The following is a 21,835-nucleotide window of genomic DNA, read 5'->3' as shown; positions in this document are numbered from 1 at the left end:
TTCAAAATTCAGAATAGTGTAAACTGGGCCATTGCTTGCATGATAAAAAGATACGATCATAAAAGAGAACAAAACATTTAAAGATCCAATATTTAAAACTGATCGTTTTAAGACATCTTTCACAAATAGCTCTCTTCAGTTATACATGTACCGGTACATGTAAGCTCTTACCTGAGTCTATTAAGTTTAATTTTCTTGTTTAAAATCGTACTACCTCAATCTTCGGGTTGCAAAAAAAAAAAATAATAATAAAAATAAAAATAAATAAATAAAATAAATAAAAATAATCGTTATTATTATTAGTTTTAAAAACACAACCAAAATGTAGCCCATGTATGACCTATCATGGAAAAGTCATCAAAATCCATCCTTAATTTTAGCATAATTTTGCTAATAGACAAACTAGAATACTAAATTAACTTTTTTATTAAATTCATTGATCATAAACAATATCTATATAGTGTTCGAGCAATCAATCGATCACTCAGTTAATCAATGAAGGTAATAGGAAGTCCTTGGCAGGTTTTAATAAATTTATCTAACTATATCAGATAACATCCAGGTGCTTGACAGATAAACACCCCACGTTGCGGACTTTGGGTACCTGGTTTGCAAGGGCAAACAAAGTTGTCTGAGCTGTTAATATACATGTAAACAGGATATAAGAATATCTTATCTAAGCCTGACATTTTTAATTTACCTCGTCACTTTTGATAACTGGATATGTGCAAAGCGGTTATTACAGCAGCGTTCATAACAGTGTTGGCATTTCATGGTGACCGTAATTAAAGTAAAAATTGTCTTAAAAGTAAACAATAAGAAACATTTAAGGCACTCCAAAGTACCAGGTGGTGACATCGTAGACAATGTCTGATGAGGACCGTACCCAGGGGGGTGTAGGTGAAGACAACTCCACAGTGTCTATAACCGAGGGAACCGGCACTACTGCTACTACGTAAGTATAAAGACAAAGTCTGTCCCACAGTAAACGAAAGCTGATACGATAGTGGTAGTAAATAGAAATGTATGTAAAACGAGTGAAAATTGAATGTTAAATGTATTAAACAACTCTGGGGATCAGTTAAAATCCAAAAAACTTGACATCAATCCGTTTAGCTAAAATAACACAGTTTGTCTGTGGATTATTTCTACTCATGATTTGAAAGAAATGGCAAGATGTGCATCATTAAGTTCCTATTCAATGTCTTCAAAATTTAACTTTCCTGAAAAATAAATATGTACAGACTCTTGAAAGTGTTCCTCCTCCAACAAACATCTCCTTTATTAACATATTGTTCGAAACCCTTTGCCCGCTCCCATGAATATCGGGAACATTATAAGTGTTACAAAAACATAGATAATTTTTTAAAAAAAATAACAATCTGATCCTGGGTGCAAGATTAAATATGTTAAAATTTAAATTTTATTATGTTTATGAGAAATAAACAACTGTCTGGATGATAACATATATCCCTGTTTTGTAATTTAGAAAGGCGTACGACTTTCGTGTATTTCGGAAGAAACCGAAGAAGCGAAAACAACCCGACGACGAAGAAAGTACCGTGGACAAATGCTGCTCAGTAATTTCTCTGCTCCTGTTTGGCATAGTTACTCTTGTCATCATTATCGCTGGTGTTGCTTCCAACAGAATTCTCATCGTTGTATCCATTTCGAAAATAAAAGAAAACAGGACATATGCGTCTAATCATTCCACAGCTTCTAAAGCGACGAACTTGACAACCTTTGATGATGAAAAAGCCGAGAAACTTAGATGGTACTGTCTGTTGCTCGGGAGTATGCTTGCACCCGTTGTTCTGGGATTTATTGGATCTGTTTCATCCGCCTGCTTTCAATCAGCTCGTAAAAAAGGAACAAAATTCATGGCACAGGACTTCTCTGACCAATTGACTGAAGGCTACGTATCTGAGGATAAAAAAATGCCGCTTGGAGCATTTGCAAAGAGAATTATTTCTCTCATTGTTCTTGTAAGTATGGTTTAATTTTGTATATATAACAATCTGTCCTTTTCTAAATTTTCTTCATAATTTGACAAAGTGCTCATAAACTGATCATAAAACAAATTATATGCGTCTTTCCCGTTTCATAGAACCAAAATATGGCCGATTTCATTCTCACTTAATGATTGATTCCAGATGCAAGGGGGCAGGGTTGAATTCAATAAGAGAAGTTTCTCATGTAAATTTATACAGCAGATAAAAGACACATATCTCCAGCACACATATTCCGATATGTATGATGTAAACATCGAAACTACTATAACAAGAGGGCTTTTCTCTTTTCAGCAAATTTACCTTTTTTATACTTTTAAATCTAATTTCGTGAATACATTCATTAAGATTCGATAAAGAAATGCGTGCTTGTATACATATTTACTTTACAATGCGTAAGTTTTTTTTTTTTGTCAGATCAACAGAAATCAAATGTAACGGCATATGTATGTCTCATCTTTCTTTGTGATTTCACAGACGAACTTATCTAATTTGCCATTTGACCCATATATTTGTTCATTGCTGTATCAGTTTGCCGGTTTTCATGTTTGAACTCACATGTAGCAACCAAGTCCAATATAGAGGTGCAAAGGAAGTCACAGTCGTGCTCTTAGAAATACTTAGTTCACAGATTGCAAACTGTGTTTGGTTTTTAGGGTTCCACATGAAGAAGTTTGTTTCAAAGTTTCACTCTCCTGGAACCATGAATAATAAGAATAATTCATCGCCTAACCCCCCTCCCCCCCCCCCCAAAAAAAAAAAAAAAAAAAAAGGGGGGAACACACGTTACTGTCACAAATGCAAAACGTCCAGCTGGGAAACAGTTTATTCACTTTGAAAATTTAATCATCACTGGTTTTGATCTTCAGTTAATTGTTTAGTTTGCTTGTCACTGAATATTAAAAAAAGCGGGAAAAATACACTCTACCGACAGTAAATTAAGCATTAAATAAACTATTTTTTCACTCAGGATATTAATATTATATCAGAAACGTCAAACTATCATGGAATCACATATATTTTTCGGTCAGCAACTTTCTGAATGTTTTGGGGGGATAATACGTTACGTAGTATTAGCCATGACGCAAAGCCCCTAGAGTTACAGTTTAAACATTTATAAAAATATCCTTACGTCATGTATAATTAACCATTACTGAATCACTAGAAAATGTATCGGAACGCGTTATAAAAATTAAAATCATATGACTCGGAACACTAAGTTACCGGAACATACGTTACCATTTAGGGCTCTTTACATAATGTCAACACATGATGAAAATTAAAAATTTAATTAAAACTGAGACAGTCGTGGATTTTTGTTTCATACACATATATGTTTTAAGATTTGAATACAGCTTTGAATTCATTCAATTTTATTTTTTGGACACTTCAGCATGTGAAATGCACCTCTATACTGGGTTTGGGTGGTACATGTATATAGAATGGCTCAAGGAATAAGAGATCATCCTATTTTGTTTTCCGTTTCGAAAAAAACTACTGTATAATTTTTTTTTTTTTTTCATTTCATTCCTGTTTTAATTTAAGAAAAAAATTTGTAAGTATATATATTGCTATATGGCATTCCCGCCACGCATCCTGGATCAAGTTCATCGTGTCATTACAGCCTCGGTTTTCCTCGATTTGTGTGTGTGTACATCTCCTTCATTCGGCTTCAGGGGGGAAACGATCCTATATGCCACATTCGATCTTTTCTTGTATCCAGGTCGAGTTTATCGACTACTTTTTTTTCACGTTATGAAACACACACATCTGTATAAACGTTACTAACAACTTGACCTCTTTGTTGATAGCAACAGGCGTTTAGATCAAAAGATTTTGGATATGGCCATGATATAATGCGATGTGAAATAGATTTCTGTCGTGCAAAAATGGGAACTACAATCTTATTCTTATTCTCATACATGCATAGACAGACAGACAGGTGCATTTTCATTTTCTTTACTTCATATTCATCTTTTAGTTTGTGTAAAATAGGCCTTGTAAACACCGTGACAATATTCTTATCGGTCTATCGATAAGATTTGACATTTACTTCTGAAGTCGTAGAAACGAACTAATATTTGATTATACACGTAGTTATCGGTTTGTGTATCTATGTGTGTGTGTGTGTGTTGGAGTGGGGCAAGAGCCTCGAGCGAACCGAGTCCAAATGTTTGCGTCTGTTTCCCTGCCAAAGGGAAATTATAACGAGGGGGTTACAAAGTTATAAAGTATATGAAGTTGGATAACAAAGTTATAAAGTGTGTGTGTGTGTGTGTGTGTGTGTGTGTGTGTGTGAATACCCATTTTCTTGTAAAGGGAATGTGACTGCTGTGGTTGTAAATACGCTTGGTGGGAGGCCCAAAGGGTCTTTGATAAGGAACTTCAAAATACATTCTTAGTCCTATTTGTTGTCACTGTAACATGTATCAGGTGACTCCTTACTGTAACGTACATCGGCGCAACTGAATTTGTTATGCAGCCTGCTTCCTTCTCAAGCACAAAAATGTTCATTGAATGCGGACATTTTTGCTATCCAATATCTGGTGCATGTTTTTGGTTGTCACATGTATTATGGAAAAAAAACGTTGTGAACGGGTTTTTAGGACATTTAGAAACGTTTAGATTTTGGTGGTGATTCATTGCTTGATAAATGATAAATGAATACTTTATAATTGATTTTCTGTTAACAAAATTATGGAGAAAGCTTAGATAGATTTTAAAGGGTTAACAACTGTTTATTTTGGCCAAAAAATGAATTTTCCTGGGGTAAAGGACAATTTTCCCATACTCATCAATAGTAAATGAATCCATTCCCACATTCAAAATTAGTCCCTGTTTTTTTTTTTTTGTTTTTTTTGTTTTTTTTTTTTTTTTTGTTTTTGTTTTTGTAAAAAAAGTTTTTTTCTAAAATTATTGTGTTAACCGCCATTTTGGTGGTATAATAGAATTTATTGTATTTCTATGAGTTATCTACAATGTATTTATTGTGAAATAGGGATATCTTACGAACAGTTGTTATCCCTATAATAAATTTTCAGAAACTGTCGGGAGGGAGACAAGTACCAAACCATTAGATTGATTTTGATGGTGATCCATTAATAAATGAATTAATCAGTTGATTTTAATATCGTTTGTCGATTACCATGATAATGTCAAAAACATAAAAATGATTTTGGTGATGATTGATTAATTGATCCATTACTTGATAAATTAATTTGTACTGGTAGACAAATTAATAGTAAGCGTTTAGATAATTGATGAAGTTGTTTATTCAAGCATTTATAATACGATTGAATTTTAAACTAATGAATAAATGAATTATAATGAAAATTGAGCTGTCTCGGCGAAGGTCTGCACTCTGAGTGCTAAAATGCTTCAACTGTTTTAATGATTTATTTGTGGCATAAACTGATATTTAAAAGTACAAGAAAATGGGGTAGTTTATGTAGGAATTTGAATGCAATATAATGTTGAGTCATTGAATATACACTTTTAATGAAATTTGTTCTTTTCCAGACTTCCATTCCTGAAATCCTGCATTCGGGTGGAATGTGCTTATTCGTTTTCAAAACGCTTCTTGAAATCCATACGTTGGACATCATGCCCTTATTCTATGCCACGGGCCTTGTCCCCGCTTTACTATTGCTGATTATTCACATCAAATCCGACAGACAGTCCCGTGGAATAAAGAGTTTCGACATTTTGCTTGACATATTGGTGGTATTGATTCAGTTAGGATGCGTAGTGTTTATTTGCATTCACTGGAACTGGGATTCCCAAAGCCTTCGCAACTTTGCGCCATCGAGTGTTTGGACTTTACCGGTCGCGATTCTGCTAATTTCGTTCGGTTGGTGGGAAAACTTTGTCAACACTGATGCAAAGAATTACATATCAGTACCTATCAAGAACTTTAAAACAGAAATGAGAAGACACAGGTCGCTGATTTATTCCTACGTTCTGTTTTTTAAGATGATTGCTACCTTGTGCTTTGCACTAGGTATATTGAACTGGAACGGGTTTTCCGTAGAAGACGTTCAAAGATTTTTAATCTCAGATCAGTCCCTTGATGAAATAGAGAGAGTGGCCTTAATAAGCGTGGGTTGTATTCTAGGTTTTGCTGCCTTGCTGTCTTATCTATCCATATTCTTAACATGCACCATGGGCATTCCTAAGTTCGGCTATGTCTGTGTTGTGATATCCATGATTGTGTCCGCTATTGGTGTTTTCATACCGATGTGTAGTGAAGGGACATCGGCTTTTATTGAGAAATACACTCCTGACCAGACACTAGGGGGAGTCATACGTAGATGGCTGGTGGGCAGCCTATCGCCCAACTGTGATCCCCACAATCCTTCGCATGTTGGAACCCAGATTGGACTGTATATCGCCCTTCTCCTCTCTCATCTTCTTCTGAATAGACATGTGTGGAGTGCCCTTGGAAAAACTGCCATACCCTCCCTGAAATGGATATTTGTCCAGCCTCTGTACTGTGGTATTCTCCTAGAGCAGTCGTTCATGTTTCGTAGACGACTGCCAAAAGACGTTGATGTTGATGCGGGCAACGTTGATTCTGTCGAAGATGTTGCGCACATCCCTTCCAGTGAGCAATCAGAGAAAAAGAAACCAATGGTATACGCTTGTGGTACCATGTGGCATGAATCCGAGATTGAAATGAGACAAATGCTTGCCAGCATTATAAGGTAGACCGTTCTGTTATCTTTTTATGCATATATTTTGTTCCCACAATTATTATGATACATTATTATTACGATTTATTATTTAACTAATTTTTAATTATTAAAATATCGAAACAATTTAAAAACGGATTTGCTTTCAAACTTTATCATCACAACGGCATACTGTATAACCAGTTGCCTTAGTTACAGTAACTAGGGGTTGGTTGTTTGTAATATTATTTCATGTGTTGTTGTATGTTGTAACATAATGGGGCATATTCTTTACTGTTTTTTAAAGCAAGTTTAAAAAAAAATCGTGACTGCAGAATGTAACGAGCTAATCAAATTATTTTTACATTTCAGAATTTCAAGTTAAGATTTGTTATGCAAATAGCGATTTCATACCGTTTTTATATTAAACGTATTCGGATGATACAACTTTATCCAATGTCCCGTTTTATACATTAAAACCTTGATATATAATTTCGTATCTGTAGACTCGATAGCGCAGTCAAAAAGGAAGATTCGATCTTCGACTACGAGACACACATAATGTTCGACGATGCTTTCATGTACACAACTGAAACCACGGAGACGACCAAAGAAGAAGTCAAAAAGACAACATACAAACGGAAGACTGTGAACAACTACGTGAATAGCTTTTTTCGAATAATACGTGAGGACGTATTCGGGTAAGAAATTGTTAAAAACAAATACAAATCACCCCTTAAAAGTGTTAATTTTCGATCTTCATGTAATTTACAGAAGGGAACATGTTTTCAAGATGAAAGCAGCTTCTACATGTACCTTTTTAATCACAGGCAAGATGTTGATCATGAAATTGTGAAAAGAGTCATTCGGGGATTCGGAAAAGCACAGCAATCTCCTGATGAAGAACTCAATCAAACCGAACAAAAGGCAAATGTAGAAGACAGTACACGCACCCCAGCAACTTGCATTAAGGTTACCAGGACGCCATATGGTGGAAGACTTGAAATTAAAATGAATAATACTACCTTGTATGTTCATTTAAAGGATAAAGATAAAATTCGACACAGAAAAAGATGGAGTCAGGTAAAATGTCTTCTGGTGTTGATTTATCATTTCTTATTATCTGTTGAATTTTAGTAAAGATTAAAAGTATAATGATATAATACAAAACATATTTTAAACATCTGCTTTATGTGAACATGAAAAGGAACCCAGGTAACGGTGTTGAAATGCTGCTAGATCTTTTGTGCCTTGATAAACAATGTCACAACGTTTTCATACAAAGAAAAACATGCATGCATTAAAATGCATGATAAAGCTTGTGACAATTTTTTCAGGTGATGTACATGTACTACCTGCTGCAGTATAACACAAGGCCGGAAAACCCAGACAGAAAACACGATGAAAATGACCTGGACAACGTGTATTTGTTGGCTCTGGACGGAGATGTTGATTTCTGCGCAGATGCTTTGACCAGCTTGGTGAAAGAGATGGCGTCAGACAAGAAACTGGGAGCTGCCTGTGGACGAATCCATCCAATCGGCAGCGGTAAAATATTTTATCGTGATTTTCAAATACCTTAATATGTATGCATTTCAGTGAGTGGGATCAAAGGGATAATAACAGTGTAAACTGGAGTAAACAACAATTTTCCCATACTTAACGATGGTTTATGAATCCATTTCTACATTCAGAGTTAGTCCCTTTTTTTCTAAAAAGTTAATATTTTTGTAATAATCTTTTAAGAGATTATAACAGAGTATAGCCATCTTTAGGGGTCACGTGGTCCGATGACAGGCTCAGATATCAGAATTATAGCTATAATTGCCATTTTTTGTGGTAAAACAAAATAAATTATATTTCTGTGAGTTGTTTACAATGTTATTATTGTGAAATATAGATCTCATACGAAGAGTTATTATCCCTTTAATTATTTATTTTCTCCACAAAACAATTCAACCACAACATAAACTGACCAATGATAATCAGGTAAGAAGGCCGGAGAACACATATATGAGTGGGTCTTATTCATCTCAACATAAAGCCCCCCCCCCCCCTTCTAAAAAAAGATCCCTTTTATTTGTTAGGTTTTATGAAATAACATTATATGTATCGTAGGACCTATGGTATGGTACCAGAAGTTCGAGTACGCCATTGGCCACTGGTTACAGAAGAGCGCGGAACATGTTCTAGGATGCGTTCTCTGCAGTCCTGGCTGTTTTAGTTTGTTCCGCGGAAAGGCAGTGATGGAAGTGATAGACATCTACTCCAATCGACCCAAAAAAGCAGTCGACTATCTACAGTTTGATCAAGGTATTTCTAGAGTTTAGATATTCACTAGTTAGCAAAAAGGTTGTCGCTAATGAACCCCAGCTAATGTTTTAATTTACATTTTAAATAGTGCATTTTATTCCAGATACTATATCTAGCACGACTTGAAATGACATTGCCACAACATCACTTAACTTATGCAAAATTAGGGTCAGAAAATGCTCTTTAAAAGCCACTTGTGCAGTACTTAGCGTTTGTTCCTACTCCAATCTACTCCTAGTGTGTGTGTGTGTGTGTGTGTGTATGTGTGCGTGTGTGTGTGTGTCACAGGCCCAGACCCCATGGTGTCTTTGTATTGTTAACAGCATAATGGGCAAGTTAATTGACGAAGTTAATTGGCCAAGCAGCCAGTTTGTTTGTATGGCATGTGTAATTATAATTGTAATTTACCCTTAAGAAAATGCTATTTTCAAAAAGGTCAACTAAATATTAATGGGCAGATTTTTTCCTTTAATCTGTACAAAACCTAGATAATTGAAATAACACACTAACAAATGGCAGTCCGCTCTTAATTTAACATCCCTGTAGTTAATGTTACTAAATCAATCTACGTGCCTTTTCTTTAAACATTAAACATCTTTAAAAGTATCATCCTCAGATGTGTTCTACAAATCACAGGTAATGAAATACAACTATATTTTATTTGCCACACCTGTATTTAATCCTAAAGAAAATGCATATATTTTCCAAACAGGTCAACAAAATATTAATGGGCAGACTTTTCCTATGATCTGTACAAAACTTAGATAATTAAAATAACACACTAACAAATGGCAGTCCGCTCTTAATTTAACATCCCTGTAGTTAATGTTACTAAATCAATCTACATGCCTTTTCTTTAAACATTAAACATCTTTAAAAGTATCATCTTCAGATGTAAAATTGACAAATCACAGGAATGGAATACAACTATATCTCATTTGTCACACCTATATCTCATTTGTATGGCATCTACACATGCCATACAAACAAACTAGCAAGTTGACCAATTAACTTGGTCAATTAACTTGCCCGTTATGCAGTAAACAATGCAAAGACACCATTAAGACTGGGCCCAAGCCTGCGGTGCGACAGGCTTTCATCAGGGCTCGCAAATTGTTTTATTTATTTATTTATTTTTGTCCTGATTATTACTGGGTTTATTACTGGGTTTATTTGCTCAGAAACTGGAATTTGCGCAAGGTATTATAAAGAACATTACGAAGAAGAAGATGATAACCCATTGCTGTTACCCAGTATCGTGGACGTGGAGATATATAAAATTACCATAAGAGAAATTATGTAAAATTACACGTCCCCGACACTGATAAGTGTACAGACTCCCACTCGACCACTGATAGGCTACAAGAAAAAATGTTGATTCGTCACGAAAAAGGACTTGATCGTACCTCTGGGACCAATGACCATGACTTTCCCAACTGAAATCTCTTTCCATTTCCAAGGATAGATTATAATAATTCAATCATGACAACGCACTTGGGTGTGCGGTGCAGGGAAGAATCAAACCCCTCATAATCTGGACAACTCCGAATAGCTCTCCAGGATGAGTATCTCTAAAATCAGACTTGTAAGCCTTTTGAAAGTACCTGTATGCCTGCAAGAGGTAAATGTCGGCACACACGATATTGGACACGTGCTTTTAAAAAGAGCAAATTTTGTGCTTAATTTGATAACATTTGGCGGTAGCTATTCAATTTAGGACATATTTACATCTGTGAAAGGGACAAAGAACAGATTTGATATACCAAGACACAGTCCTATCAATAATTCTTTCAACAATAAACTACATATGTAAAAAAATAGAGATAGGACGTTATAGTTTTCGTCCAATTTGCAAACTGAATTCAAATAAATCAAAAGCAGTTTTTTTTTATTTCAAAGGAGAAGACCGTTGGTTGTGTACCCTCTTGCTTCAAAACGGCCGGAGCATTAAATACTGTGCGGCATCTGATGCTTGGACCTATGCACCAGAAACATTCTCAGAGTTCTACAACCAACGGCGACGGTGGAGCGTGTCAACCATTGCCAACTTGTACGACTTGATATCTAACGGCTGGCAAACGTCCACAAGAAACGATAACATATCGTTTGCTTTTATCGTGTACCAAGCTCTTCTTCTGGTATCTACTTTGCTTGGCCCTGCCACAGTTCTAATGGCCATATCAACGTCTATTACGACCCTGTTGGTGCCAAACCTGAGCAATGACACTGCAGGTGTATTTGTAACCAACGGAATTATCCTCCTCCCAATTATATTTTACATCTGGGTCTCGTTCACACAAACCAAAAATGTCCAGCTGAACGTAGCGACGATTCTCAGCGGCATGTATGCTCTTCTCATGGTAGCCACCCTCGTTGGTATAATAGTTGAAGTAGGTACAAACGTTGGAAGTATGTCATCCATTATCTTTTTGATCCTGGTAGCAGTTTTTGTTACAACCGCACTTATACACCCAAAGGAACTCTACTGTGTTTTTTACGGACTATTATATTTCGTAGCTATCCCATCTATGTACGTATTCTTAACAATTTACTCACTTTCTAATCTCAACGACGTGTCATGGGGAACAAGAGAAACCCCAAAGCTTGACCATGATAGTGAAGGACAAGGTTTGCCTAGGAAGGTTACTAAAAGCAGTGAGGACGGATTTAACTGTGATTCGTTTTTTGGCTGTATTTGTCGCTGTAGAAAAGACAACGAAGGCCAAATGGAAAACGGAGTTGCCAGTCAAAATTCACCGACGTATGCAACTGCTGACAAAGGCAGTTTGCTACCACTCAAAGCAAAGAAATGGAACAGTAAGTGTATATCTCCATAAAACATATTTTATATATATATATATATATAAAGTAAAATAAATACATCGACTAGTTTTAATAGAACCAAGTTGGTGACACATTGAATTGCTTCAACGGAAATATTGTGGTGCAATTAAATTATTAATTAAATAAATAATCTCTTACCGTATTACTTTATTGTATTTATTTAGTCTTCTTATACCAGATCTTATGCGATGGAATTGGATCTTATACTCTTATTTCTCAAATGCTTAAAGGCTTCAGTTTTTGAACAATCTTTTAAGTAAGGTGTTATATATATATATTCTAGACACCGTTGTTGTTGTGTTACAGGAATCAGGGAATTGGTATATAAGGAATTCACATGGACCAGCGCCTTCAGTACGAATATGTGGCACAAACAAACCAAAACAACCGTGAACTTAAAAGAGCAAAACAAATATGAATACACTTTCTGGAAGCACCTGATCAAATTCCGTCTTGAGCCCATAGACAAAAACGCAGACGAAGAAATACTGAAGAAAGATTTGAAAACACTACGCAACAACTCCATGATATTTGTTTTGTCTTGCAATGCTGTCTGGATAGCTTTCACGATCCTCATCCAAAACCAATCTGACATCTTAATTCGTTGGCGTGACCACAATGGCTACGAACAGAAATCGGATGTCTTGAGCCTTCTGTTTCTCAGCTTATTCATTCTGATGACTATCATACAGTTTATTTGTATGCTTTGGCACCGGTTTTGGACTCTTATCCACTACATGTCGACAGCAGTGTCTTCATTAAAATTCGGCAAAAAAAGAGTTCATCCTTTAAATGATAACAGTGATATGAATGGGCCAGGAACCTCGGAAAATAGAAGCGGTGGCCGTGAAGCTGCTTACGTGAGTAACACTGGTGAATTGGAGAATAGACAAGCGATCTCTGCCTCCAGTAGGCAGCCAGTTGATGCTGAAACTTCACGGTCAGGTGCAACCCATTTGACACACAGAAGCTTTCCGTTAGGCTTCTTAGAACCGGCGGCAAATCACCAAATTAATTCGATAACAGAGGCAATAAAAAAGCCGAAGAACAAACACAAAAAGAACACAAAAACAAAAAGAAAAGGAAAAACCAAGAAAAATCGAGACAAAAAATCAAACGGACAACCTCCCAGTGAATATGTCGCTGCATAATTGAGAACGGAACGGATAAGCGAACATGTTGTTCCAAATACTACTAACTTTTTGTGAGCTAGTGATTTCCGTGACTTAATACAGTGTTCAGGATTGACTGCATATGTAAATATATGATTTAAAATAATGCATTAGAGCGTGACACCCAGTCGTTTTTGTTGTGTAAATAAATGTTATATACTGCTTAAATGAAGTTACAAACTCCCGCCTTTTAAGAAAAATTTAAACCAATCCCTTTGTTATTTAAATTTAACAATTCTAATACAAAGACATATATCATTGTTTTTGGATGACATTTCTACTTAAATTGTGTGACACAGAAAATAACTCTGAACTTGTTAAAAGTAATAATTATGATTATTTTTGGGTTGAAATATGTAAAATATTAATTGACTTCTCAAATTCATGGGGGTTTTGCGTGAGTCAAAATCAAGGTTGTGATGAATATTCTAGTAGATAACATGTTTTCACTTGCCCATGTGAATTGCCCTCGTGAAAATCTCACTGCATGCGCTTTGACTGTCACATTCTCTAGCTATGCCCCAAATCCGTGTTTTGTCCTTGGAGGAAAGAGGATGGATAAAAACTTATTAAATGCAGGTTTTTGTATGCAAGGCACTGCCGGAAGACTAGATGTAAGTCCTTCTGTAATTCACAGGCTGAATTAGTATACACTTGGACTTTATCGACAATAGAACCCACTAGTGATTTGTTTACAATACGGTACAGATGAAAAACACTGTCAAATTGTGTGCGTTATACATGTATGTACAAGAGACCTATGCTTGTTTTATAGGCCTAACTATAAGATTCCATGTGAAGATTTTTTTCTCCTATATAGCCACCGCATTTATTTCCGATCATTTTTAGAAGTTGCTGTCCCTGTGATTCGTCTGGTGATATTGATTCTCTTTTCTTTTGTATCAGCTATTTCGTTACAATGATCAAGCTTTGTTATTGATTTGAGAATGCAATTATGCAATAATAGTGCAATTCACAACTAATAGATCCGTGTAACAGAGAGTTCACCCTCTATTTAATTATAAAGGTTGGGCTTAGCCAGACGTGAATGAGTCAAAATCTAGGGCAAAAACCCTGTGCAAATTGTTGGGAACCGGACTCTCTATAAAAGGCCCTTAAAGTTGGCCGAAAATACGTTTAGATATGAGCATGCTATTCCATTTTAGCGAGTGTGAACTACTGGGAGAGCCATGAACTCCAAATGTCGCAAAGTAATTACTATTAGGTCCGTTAACCTCATATCCCTTGCCAATATACCATGGTTTGAACATTAAGACTGGAACTTGTTTCCTGTCAATGGGAGCAGTAAAATTGACACCTATTCTCTTGTGACCTTTACCTTCACGTCACATCGCTTACATTATAATATAAATTCAAATGTGTAACTATATATGCTGCCTATTTACTTATCTATGTAGCAGTGTTGCTAGTCTACTAGTATTTGAGTAACGATGTAGTTCTGTAATTTTGTCGGGTGATTGTACCTTATTTGTGAAGGTGCAGGCTATATGAATAAAGACATTTTATGCTGTATAGCAGCAAAACTCTTGTGTCTTGATTTCAAAATTCGCGAACATATAACAAAACAGTTATGGACTTTCTGTTTCGATCACTAATGGCGACGCATGTTACCATTATGTGACCTTACCTTAAGTCAATAATTGTTTACTGTTATGACTACCGCAGTTAAAATCAGCTGTGTTGGATTATTTGATTAATTTTCTGCAAGTCCATAGCACTTTCAGATCATTAGCTTTATATATTAGTTTATTCCCATCGAGACATGTATAACGGAAATATTTCATTTCCACATTAAACTTTCTACAATGTTTAATGTTCAATTCGACAATATATATATATATATATATATACACGGAGTCAAACTGCATTGCGATCAATACAGGATAATACAGTTGGTACAGTACGGAAGTAATACAGCATTTAAGAAAATATGCAAACGTATAGTGATACATTTATCCTACTTTTCTCACAATTATGTGAAATATCCTGAAATTTTCAACTCCTGGCGATTCGTGGGATTCGTGGTCTGTGTGAAATAGGGGCAGTTTTTGCCACCAATTCCTGTTGGTCAAGAAGTGCAAGAACTGACTACGAATATATACGAATCTGTTAAGAACGTCACGAACTGATTACGATTCAACCACGAGTCGTGAAATTTGTCAATTCATGGCCATTCGTAGGATTTGTGGTCTGTGTGAAATAGGGGCAGTACAGATATAGGCATGATGTTCTGACAGGTACAACTGCACAATGTAGAACACAGAAGATAAGCATGATGTACAGGTACAATGTAGAAATACGCGTACGGAGTGATATCTATACTATTAAATCAACCGTTTTACAGAGAGGTCAAAAGCCAATATTCGCTGGCTTTTGCTAAAATATACAAAGATATCCTATAGTACATGTACATCAATCGTTCAAGAAAACTGTAGTGAGTACATGCAGAGATATTGAATATTCACAGACCCTTAGTTCACAGCCCAAGATGCAGCTGTCCCCGGCAGAACTGGTCAGCAGAGACGAGATATGAGAGGAGGTTCTGTAGAAATTCCCAGGAATTATCTGAGAACTATATCAGCGTATACTTTTTGTGTTAAGAACGTCATCATGACTTATTTGTTCCTGTAAGAAAATGGTGATCCCTATTCTATTTCCACTATATTTAATCTGACGATATGTAAGATTTATTCCTAATATAAATTCGTTTGCGCTAGTGTCTTTCAACTTTAGTACTGCTTCTAATGATCTTTCATTTGATTTCATCTTTCAGAAATATCATATCTTTATCTCAGCATATATCTCATGAATTTATATCTCAGCATATATCTGCATATACTGCAGCATATATCTGCATCCTACATGTACATGGTGAAAACAAACGTCCGCTTGAAAATTCCTCTTTGAAAAATGTCATCATGACTTTTCTGTTTCTACGAGTAATTACCACTTTCGCAAAAAAAATCAAGAGATTTAATGAATTGTTAATAGGTATAGTCAATGTCTCGCACAAACGAATCATATTAGACGAATGCTACGTACATTTGATATATCCGCATAATGCTTCAAGCATGATAACAACATTTTATAGGAGGGTGACTTGCACATTATATTGCGTTATAAAGTTGAATTATTTACTAATATTTTACGACATTGCTCATACGTGAATTTTTTCGCAGATCGCAAATAAATGCAAAATGAAGAGAGAGTCTGAAGAAAACAAAAATTTTATCTTTACAGGCACCAATATCATAATTCATCTCTATAATTTGCGATTTGAAGTTCAATTAAATTTTTGGTGTATTTTGGTAATACTGTACTTTTGAACGATATTTCATTTTATTTGATAGTACATATTTCAGGCGTACCTATTTCACAACGTACATATTTTGGCAGGAGACATGTATTTGAAATATATGACACTGGCTTCTCCGAAATTTCAATTTCTCATTTCTACGTTGCCATGGCAATACTGCACAGCAAAACAGCATTCCAGTTTAATGGTAAACAAATTGAAAACAAAGCATGAACTCTAAGCTTACTAAGAATTATATTGAATGAAAAACCTATGGTGATTTCCATTATTATTATTATTATTATCCCACGGGCTGCATTGGGATCCAACTGTATGTACTGAGGTTCCAACTGCATTGACAGGTTTAGTGGGCTCAAGTCTGAACTCAGGTTTTACTAGTGTAGCTTTATCTTAACTCATTTGTCAACTAAAAGAATAAAAGTAACTAATAAATAACTGAACATTAAAATACAAATATATGTAGCATATAACAATGCCATGGTTACATCTGGTAATACAGAGATAGAAATAAATTTACATAACTGTTGAGTCACACAGGTTAAAATATTCTGGTGAAATGTCACACCCAACGTCTGTATTCTGCACATTTATATGAATTTACGTATACCTAAGCCAGTACAACTGAGAATAATAGTGATTATATTGAATGACAGTGTCACACCAGAGTGCTTGAGATAATGCACTAAATCCCGGGCATTGCTAAATCTAGCCATGGCTATTCATGACACCCACCAAAAACCAAATTATAACTCCATCGCAGAACACGGACTGTTTTGTTAATTAGGTTGCGAAGCGACACACTAAAATAAACCATTGAGCGTACATCTACATAGCATGCGTTAAATCGCGCCATACGCACGACTACAAATCAGATGCAAAGAATGTTCAGAAGAAACAGTGCTCGACCAGACTTGGCAGATTATCTATATCTTTAAGAGTTTTGCAGATAATGCCAAAAACATACAATATAGTTCTTTTGGGTGCCGGGGGAGTTGGAAAGACGTCCCTTTTAGACCAATTTATCAGCGGGTGCTTTCGAGCCACACACAAACCTACCGTTGAAGACTGCCATAGACATATGCTGAAAATGCCAGGTAAGATTTTATTTGAATTTTCAAATTTAACTCCTATGTATATCACGGATCAATGGACACCGCTATGCGTTTCGGCCTCCACATATGCATGATACGTGAAAACTGACTTTCTTATTAGTGTTTTGAAGGAAAAACCAACAGACAAGAATATGATTAAGCATAACTTTGTGTCGTTGTGTTTCAATAATCGAACGAGTTAATTTATTTAAACTTATCTCTCTGTCAAATATTTTCGAAAGATGTGCATGTACAATTTTCTTGCAATTGCAAACGAATATCCTTATAACAGTGATATACCTGTTTGAAACACTAATGACTAAAAAGATTCCCAGAAAGCAATCTAATGTTGGCGGATTACTTCGACCCACATACGATATGTATGATATTTTACCAACACTTATATTCTCTGAATTGCAGACGGGTTATATCACACAGTAGAGATTCTGGATACGGCTGGAACGCATCAGTTCCCAGCTATGAGGGAACTGGCCATACGCCTCGGCCAGGCATTCATCATTGTATATTCCATAGACAACCGTGAATCTTTTCTTATTGCAAAGGAACTGATGGACAGTGTGCATGAAATAAAGGGTGAGGATATTTAGAAACTACTCGTTAGAGAAAAATTTGCAGTAATGATTAATGATAATAATCGGTTCAATGTTTATGTAAGCTGTTTATATTGTCGGCAGTGGTGATTTATGGTGCCAAACCAATGGCTGCAAAGCAGGGTCTGCCCCGTTTTGTATAACGCCGTTTGAGTGCCTAGTTACTGGCAAAGGCGTGTTAGAATATTGTTACCTTTCACCAAATAAACAAAGGTTTATTCTGACTACTGTTAAAATACACAGATGTCTCTTTTTCAAAATTTACAACACGGCATGTGAAAAAGTAGCAGTATTCAACACAAAACCGTCTTTATGCAACAAAACTCTTTAGGATCGAATGCTTCACACAAAAAAAGGCCATTTTGGCTTGTTCGCCACTTTTTCCAATATACCAGAACAATTCTGAATAACATTCACATCACGTTTATCGTCAAGAGATTTAAGAGAGCCTCATTAACCTTAAACAAGTCAGTTATAGCATATAATGACGCACGAATTACCTCTTTATCGAATCTGGTATTGTTTTCGAGAAAAAAGAAAACAGCCGAACATTAGTTCGCAAATGAAGCCTCCGGAGAGAATACCCAATTATAGAGTCGAATGAAGTGCGTGGGGAATAATAAAACAAAGTTGAGGGATTTACTAGACTCCTACAGCGGTCTTCCAATACAGCATTTTCGGGAAAAGGTTGGGAAATTTAAAAAGAAAAAAATAATAATAATAAAGTGTGTAAAGGGCATTGCATGGCAATCTTAAATAACATGGCCTGATGTGCTTTTAAAAATATTGGTTACTGATAAATATTGCTGCCACAGAACCGGTAGAATATCACTGGAGGAAATGATCTTGGGATAAAACGCGTAGGTGAGACCGATAATTATAAAGGCGTTTGGTATCTAGGATACAGTTATAAACAAGTATCTTCATGACGGTTTTCCTTACGTTTACACTTTGCCCTGAAAAGACCTGATTGCGCCTTTTTTCTAATTCAACACAATATGTAATTAAATTAAATCATATAAATGCATCCAATCATTAGACCTTAAATAAGTTTTAACTAATAAGTATTAGAACTCATGTAAATATCCAATATAGAAAAAATATGGTAAAAGCAGAATGTTTTATTCTGTTGGCTATTTAAGCTCCAACATTTCTCTGTGGCATTTCAGGTTTCATGTCACAACTCGTTACATCAGAATGGTCTGGGTATAGACCCCGAATTTGCGGCTTGTTTTTTAACTGGCCAGACGTAGAAATAGCCCCTTTTTAACAGAATCGTCTAAGTCGTTTAATAAACGTGCTCTATACATAATTAGTTTTCTACTCCATTTGTCATTCTACGTTCTGTTAAATGAATTCTTACATTCTAGGAGGCTCCATTGCACCACTTATAATGCTAATCGGAAACAAAAGTGACACCGCTTCTGATGGGCTCAGACAAGTAGAGACTGAAGAGGCCGAAAAAGCTACTCTGGGCAAGAACAATTGTTGCTTCATGGAAACAAGCGCAAAAAAAGGTCGAGATGTGGATACCATGTTTACATCTTTGTTATCGAAGGTCCTTGGTGTTGAAAATTCCACGAACAATTTCAGCAAGAAAAAGTCCCGTTTTATGAAACGAAAACATCATTCCGTGAATGACATGCAACCCTCAACTCGCCAGCACGGCTCTGTGAACAGGAGCCAGTCGTGGCGAGATGGAACTGTAAGGAATATGTCTGATATCGACTCACCGAAATGTACTCTGCTTTAAAGGTCTAAAAAGACCGATTAATATGAAGATTTCACACGTCAGAGAATGTATGGAACCTAAACAAGCTCGTGATTTTAACTCAAAACATTGCTTGAGTTCTGAAGATTTGAAACTTGTGAGCAAAAATTCATGTTAAAAGCTACGGCAGTAAACGATCTGGGTTTCGTTGTGAAAGCAAACTAAATATGGGGAGATCAAATGCTAAGGTATTACTTACCAAACCTTAATCAGTGATAATGGACAGAGAGGAAACTAGCTTGTTAGTTACACATTTGACACCAGCAGGTGTTTTTATCACAGCCGGGGGTTTTCGAAGTCGAAGAAACACCTACACTCAACATTCCCAATGATTGGGCTCTGATATTTATTGCTTCACAAAATAAAAAGTGCCTTTACTATACCCTTTACCAGGGCGACAGATTGATTTTCCACAGATATTCAAAGATATGTCTATAGATAAATAGACAGTCATTTTGGCTCTCAGTCGATTCAGCAAAAAATGTCCACAATAATAACTGCGGCCCTGGTAGAGGGTACCTTTACTACACGAATCACACTTTGATTGTAATCACATTTGATCAAAGAGCGCATGAGAGCATAAAAGTGCTTATTCTCTTTGTCCTGTTTGTAAGACGTTTAAATATTGATGACGTACAATTAAGGTATAAGAAAACCAAAGATGCCAGTCAGGTATCTAACTGAGGGACCGTTCAGAAAGAATTATGACGTCATAGCTAATGTGAAGTAACTCCAAGGGAACTCTGGCTAAATGCAATCAGATTACCAGCCTAATCATTCTCTTGTGTGCTTGCATTCAGCGAGAGTCACATTGGAGTTAGTGCGCATTAGCCAAGTCAACATAACGCATTCTGTAAGGTCCCTTCAATACCCTGAATATCATTAGTATAACACAAATACTCTGTAAAAAATAAACGATTCTGCGGCCTTCCTTCGGACTGCACACTGTAACATTTTAAACAGAGGATAGCTTTCATATGAAAATACATTCCAAGGCGCGCACTGTCTTTTTTTTTCTGTTAGAGCGTCTTACACATAAGCACTGTCGCTTGTTTGATTGAGAGGCCAGGTACACTCTTGTCAAAATTAATGGAATATTTCCAAAACGAGAAATATAATTCGATGGCTTTCTGAGCTGTCACATTTGCATATAGGTGAGAGTTTAAAATTGGTCATTTCCCAAATAATCTGCCGTGCACCTATCGTTGCACCAACTAAGAGCTTTGCTGTGATAAAACCAAAACCCAAACAAAGTGACGGAAGTTTTAAATGCATTTGCCCTGTCATAGCAACGTGGCTTTCCGCCAGGGAGGGATGCAGCGTCCGTTCTGTCACACACGTCTACCATATGTCGGTATAGTCTTGTGTCACAACCGCTTCTATTAATTCCAAACGCCGCTCCCTAAAATTGAATGGAAGATGACAGTCATAAATTATTTTCATGATTAAGAGAATGTGTTTTAAATATTGCATGCCACTAACATACACGTTATGCACTTCCATGATGAATTTTAAAAAAAAATGGCGAGGGAGTGGTGTTGAGTCAACCTGTCCCTCTCCCGCATGCCGGGAATATTTATCTGAACGCCGTGCACTCTCTTCCAAGTTGCAATAATGATTCTAAGAAACACCCTTCTGTTGATCTCGGTGTCTTTTTAACCTTTTATATAAGGAAGACACACAGTGCCCTTAAATACTATAAATTGATGGATAAGGGTGGGGGAGGTGCAAGTAACCGTTCGATTTAATCATTCATTATTGTACGAAACGTTTGACTCATCACTATTCAAATATTACCGGTACGTGTTTGCCGGTGTAATCAAGGATAAAGACTGAAAACCATAAATATTTAATGCAGTATGTGTTCATCAAACGCTTATTATCCGGTAATTAAAGTACTTGTTGACATTGCGTAATACAAAGCCTGTCTCTATTACAAAAATTCAACTTCTTGTTATATATATAGTATATTCAGTTTTCATGCACAAGTACATGTACCGTACTACTGGTACTGCTG

At 36.1% G+C, this 21,835-nt stretch overlaps 2 protein-coding genes across 2 annotated transcripts; both read left to right on the top strand.

Moving 5' to 3' along the window:
- The first annotated feature begins 586 nt into the window (after positions 1–586).
- LOC106161776 (chitin synthase chs-1-like) lies at positions 587–14,552 on the top strand. Its single transcript, XM_013538793.2, has 9 exons — positions 587–955; positions 1,490–1,985; positions 5,529–6,712; positions 7,186–7,380; positions 7,510–7,762; positions 8,017–8,227; positions 8,798–8,992; positions 10,892–11,809; positions 12,143–14,552. The coding sequence occupies exons 1-9, from the start codon at positions 867–869 to the stop codon at positions 12,985–12,987; spliced, it is 4,386 nt and encodes a 1,461-aa protein (XP_013394247.2). The 5' UTR covers positions 587–866; the 3' UTR covers positions 12,988–14,552.
- A 2,880-nt stretch (positions 14,553–17,432) lies between these two features.
- Positions 17,433–19,800, top strand: LOC106161771 (GTP-binding protein Rhes-like). Its single transcript, XM_013538789.2, has 3 exons — positions 17,433–17,439; positions 17,857–18,030; positions 19,418–19,800. The coding sequence occupies exons 1-3, from the start codon at positions 17,433–17,435 to the stop codon at positions 19,798–19,800; spliced, it is 564 nt and encodes a 187-aa protein (XP_013394243.2).
- The last annotated feature ends 2,035 nt before the right edge of the window (positions 19,801–21,835 follow it).

The sequence above is a fragment of the Lingula anatina genome, chromosome 1, assembly GCF_051362555.1.
Source record: "Lingula anatina isolate TDL-2025a chromosome 1, LinAna3.0, whole genome shotgun sequence".
NCBI lineage: Eukaryota > Metazoa > Brachiopoda > Lingulata > Lingulida > Lingulidae > Lingula > Lingula anatina.
Note: the sequence above shows the minus strand (reverse complement) of the source record. Positions and strands in the feature narration are given on the sequence as shown.

Coding starts and splice junctions, on each gene's coding strand:
- LOC106161776 (XM_013538793.2), top strand. CDS start 867: ATGTCTGATGAGGACCGTACCCAGGGGGGTGTAGGTGAAGACAACTCC. Junction 6,713..7,185: donor ATGCTTGCCAGCATTATAAG/GTAGACCGTTCT, acceptor TCGTATCTGTAG/ACTCGATAGCGCAGTCAAAA. Junction 8,993..10,891: donor CTATCTACAGTTTGATCAAG/GTATTTCTAGAG, acceptor TTTATTTCAAAG/GAGAAGACCGTTGGTTGTGT.
- LOC106161771 (XM_013538789.2), top strand. Junction 18,031..19,417: donor CAGTGTGCATGAAATAAAGG/GTGAGGATATTT, acceptor CTTACATTCTAG/GAGGCTCCATTGCACCACTT.